Source organism: Microtus ochrogaster (genome assembly GCF_000317375.1).
Source record: "Microtus ochrogaster isolate Prairie Vole_2 chromosome 14 unlocalized genomic scaffold, MicOch1.0 chr14_random_3, whole genome shotgun sequence".
NCBI lineage: Eukaryota > Metazoa > Chordata > Mammalia > Rodentia > Cricetidae > Microtus > Microtus ochrogaster.
This window is the reverse complement of record NW_004949098.1, coordinates 14,324,843-14,329,579: the sequence shown is the minus strand read 5'-3', so window position 1 is coordinate 14,329,579 and position 4,737 is coordinate 14,324,843. Positions and strand designations below refer to the sequence as shown.

General features: G+C 36.0%; 1 gene segment (V, D, J or C); it reads right to left on the bottom strand.

Moving 5' to 3' along the window:
• Positions 1 to 992: 992 nt before the first annotated feature.
• On the bottom strand, positions 993 to 3,523 carry LOC101996550. The segment is given in 3 exon segments: positions 993 to 1,177; positions 2,903 to 3,262; positions 3,475 to 3,523. Coding segments are annotated over 3 exon segments (594 nt in total).
• Positions 3,524 to 4,737: the final 1,214 nt, after the last annotated feature.

Below are 4,737 nucleotides of genomic sequence, written 5' to 3'. Positions count from 1 at the left end.
TCCCTTTTTCTGCCATTTCTTAGTTGAGTCTTACCAGTTTTGATTTAGCACATAGCTGCTCTACTTGGAATTGTATACACTGAAAGTTCTGATTCTTATCGTCATACTTCTTGTGTTCTAAATTAGCATTTTCATGTTTAAGAACATCTATTTTAGCTTCCAGATATTTATTATCATATCGTAGATTTCCTGTATGTTCCCAAGTTCTGTCTTGAGTGCTTGTCATAGATATTTTATTGTCACTCCAATAGTGTTGCTTGCTCTGGTTCTGTTGAAGTTGGTGATATTCTTTTGATTTAATTTTAGAACAGTTGTTTTTAAAAACAACTATTTCGTATAGATTTTCCAGTTTTGGGGAGGAGTTTAAGATTTTTAAATACTTGTTAGTGATTATCAGGATTTCACTTGAAAGTGTTGTGAGCCTCTGTCTTCTACCTCTGACTTTATTAATTTAGATTATTTTTTCCCTCTAGATTAATTTGCATGCTGTTGTCCGTCTATTTATTTGAAGGTCAAATTCATTGAATACTTTTATGCATTGCTATTTAAAATTCTATTTCATTAGTTTTCCCCATAATATTTATAACTTCTTACTGCTGATTGCCTCTGAGTTTGATTCAATCATTTCCTAACACCTTGAGGCTCACCATTAGGTGTTTATATAAGATCTCTCTGAATTTGGTGATTTACTTGATGTCTTTCTTGTTTTAATGTAGGCATTCAAAGCCATGAATGTTCCTCTCAGCAGCATGTGGCTAACTGCCAAAGACTCTAGGTAACTGTGTTGTCATTTTCATTTGATTCTAGGAATTGTTTGTTTTTCTCCCTTACTTATTCATTCAATCAATCAATGGTCACTCAAGAGGCTACTGGATATTCGTAATAATGCTGACAGTAGAATCTGCCAGGTCTTCAGCCTTTACACTGTTGATGGGTGAGAGTGAAATTGTCTGAGAGCCACTGCCTGTAAAGCAGTCAGGGACCCCAGTGTTTCAAGTGGATGCCCAGTAGATCAGTAGTTTAGGAGCCTGTCCTGGTTTCTGCTGGTACAATGTCAAGAAGTTATAGGCACTGTATAAAAGAATCTGATTGGATTTGCAGCTGATGGTGACCTTCTCTCCTGCTGACACAGCTGGTGAGGATGGAGACCAGGTCATCATGATATCTGAATAGGCACCTGCAATCAGGAATAGACAGTGATGATGCATAATATGAAAAATCAGAATATATTAGCATTTGAAATTTGTCATTTAGTATCTTATGATATATTGTCAGAGTATTATTTTGTAAGACATATTCTGTCATAGCACACATTATAAAATTTTAATACACAAAGAAGTGACTTTAAAAAGATGATAATATTTGTGAATTTCTCACCAGACAACCAGAGCAGCAGGGACATGAGAACCTGGGTTTGTGACACCACGTTGCTCCCCCTGCCTCTCTGATGTATCTTAGTTCTCACTCAAGGTGCTTAGTATATAAATTAAAGGAGGTTGGGTTGAGCTAGAGAAGCTCATGCAAAGCAGTCAGCAAATACATAAGGAAATGCATGTGCAGTGTGTGTGAGTAGCTGGTGTCAATAAATTGACAAAAAAAAACATCATAGGGAGTGTGAGCAATCACTGAATGCTGTCATCTTATAGCACTCAAACAAAAGTATATTTAGCATTCTAATAACAACTTTGCTTTAAAATCTGTGATATTTTTAAATCAGTTTGTTTTGCAGAAATGTTAGGAAAGCTATCTAAGATGAACAATACTATAGAAATTATAAAATATGTTCAAACATCACAAAAAAATTAGAGTAAAAAATGCAATAACAGAAAGAAATTGTTAAGGGAGAAAAAGAAGAAAGGAAGGCAGAGAAAGACACTAAACAGAGAAATAGAGAGAAAAAGATTAGATGATATTTGCTTTTTTTCTGTGTGCATAATATTTTATAGTGTAGGTGTATTTTATAGTGTTGGCATGTGTGTGTGTATGTGTGAGAGACAGAGAGATAAAAGTAGAAGGTAGACTGGGGAAGAAAAGATAGCAGGAAAGTGAAGGAGAAATGGGGAAGATTAGCACATGTTGTCAAAATATATGATATACTGAAAAAACATTGCTTTTAAGAAAATTGTCTATACTGAATTTACATTTATAGAAGAATTTAAGTGACTGCAAGGTGGCTCACATACCAAAACCACTTGACATCAATCCTGTTGTCAAATGTGATTTGTTTCCCAGAACCCAAATGACAAAGGAACAATCAAATCCAAGAGCTGTTCTCTGATCTCCACAACAAGATCATGTCACATGTTCACCTAGAAATATGCACACAACATACAAATGCACACTCACATTGACAAAGAAATCTTAATCTACTAAAAATGTAATAGAAGTTTAAAGAAAAAACCAGTGGAAATTGTAACCATTAAGGATGTAAGAAGCCCTAAGAATATGGATCTATATCTAATACTAAGCTTTGTGATTTATAGATTAACTAGGTAGCCCCTGACCTTAATAAAAGCAATAAAATTGTTTAAAAAAGAATATGGAAAAGTAGGAAAAACTCTTTCCCACAGCTTCTAAAGCAAAATACACTTTGTCACCACCATCACTTCAGCCCAAAGAGTCCTATGATCGATACCAGAATTCCAGAACTACAGAAAGATAAATTCCTCATATTCAAGCAACAGAGTTTGTGGTATTGGGTAACAAAAGATATAGAAAGAGAATACTGAATTTTCCTCTGCATTTTCACATACTGGTTTTTCATACCAAAAGAATTGAGAGACATTGAAACCCTTATATTTTGCTCAGTTCTGAAAACATTTTGACCAGAGTTTTAGGCTCACTGTCCCCCAGGCAGAAGGGAGAAGTGTGCAGCTGCAGGGCAGAATGCAGTGCAGGCAACTGCTGAGATTCTCAGAAGTTTTTGTTGGAGGCTGAAGCACTGTGGGAGGATACTCATTAGCTTGCATACAGTAATAATCTGCCAGGTCTTCAGCCTGGACACTGCTGATGGTGAGAGTGAAATCAGTCTCAGATCCACTGCCTGTGAAACGATCAGGGACCCCTGTGTGCCGAGTGGATGCCCAGTAGATTAGTAGTTTAGGAGCCTGTCCTGGTTTCTGCTGGTACCAGTACAAGTAGTTCTTCTTGTCGTCACTGTATACAAGACTCTGACTAGACTTGCAATTGATGGTGACCTTCTCTCCTGCTGACACAGCCAGGGAGGAAGGAGACTGTGTCATCACGACATCAGCACATGCACCTGCAATAAGGAATACAAAATGAAGATTCATAATATGCAAGCACAGAATATAGTAACAGTTGAAATTTGTTATTTAATAACTTTCCAATGTCACCGTGTCAGTGTATATCTTACACAATACTATAAGAAATATTATGTTATAACAGATATTCATATTTCTTACATATGAAGAAGTGATTCTACAAAGATTATAACACTTTTAAATTTCTCACCCGACACCCAGAGCAGCAGGGACATGAGGATCTGTGTCTGTGACTCCATCTTGCTCTGCCTACCTATGTGATGGAGCTCAGTTCACACTGTAAAAGTCTGGTTTATAAATTCTGAGCAGCTGGGCTGGCCTAGAGGGTCTCATGCAAAGCAGTCAGTAAATACATAAGGGCAGTGTGTGTGTGTGTGTGTGTGTGTGTGTGTGTGTGTGTGTGTCTGTGACTCATGAAAATCAACTGAAAGATGAAACATGACAGGCAATATGAACCATTGCTGAAAGATATCAGCTTATAGCTCTCCAACAGTAATTTATTAGGTACTATAATAAGAATTTCATGTTAAAATCCAAGTTAAATTTAAAACAATTTACTTTTTCAGAAGTGTTAGGAAAGCCATCTCAGATTAACAGCTCTTGGGAAATGATAAAATATGTTCAAAAATTCAAAACAGCAAAAGAAATGTAGAGTAAGAAAACATGAAGTAAAATTAATGATGTGAGGAGTGAGGGAAAATGCAAAAGCATAAGAGAGATAATTGAGGCTAAATGGGTGTGTTATCTCTCATGTGTAAAGTCACTCTTAGGATGAGTGAACATTGAGCTCCAGTTTCTAGACTAATAAAGGAACAGAAATACAAAGAGCAGTCCAGAATTCAATCAGTGGAAATCTTGCAGAACATTAATTTAAGATTGAGCTGAGAGAAGCTTTAATCTGAAAGCAACGGTAAACTCAACAGGAACAAAGAAGTATCCTCCCCACAACATTAGAAAACTGAATCAGGACTCTAAATTTGGGAAGATGGAAAGGGAAACGAAAGAGAAAGATTTCTTCAAGTAATCATGTTTGTAGAGCAACACTGCCAAGAGTGTTTATATCAGAAATGCATATTCTAGAATAATCTAGAAATCATCCATATTGAAAGTGGGTGAAAATGGACTGTTGACATATTGAATGTGTAAAGTCCTCTCCAAAAGGTGTTGCGGCCATCCTATATCGAGTAATAGTTTTATTAACATGAATAGACCACAGAACCAAAAATTGTTTCCATCCTAAGAAAAAAAAGTTTGATTATGAATTAAAATCAGAAGCAATAAAAAAAATCAGAGAATGTGCCTGGACTTCAGGTTGGTAAACTCCGAAAGTATATATAAGAAGAAAATATAAACCCAGTGTATAAAGTACAAGCAACAGACAAATTAATAAACATAACATCATGGCAAGAAGTTAAGATTTACCTGTAATCCCAGGCCTGAAGAGACATAAGGA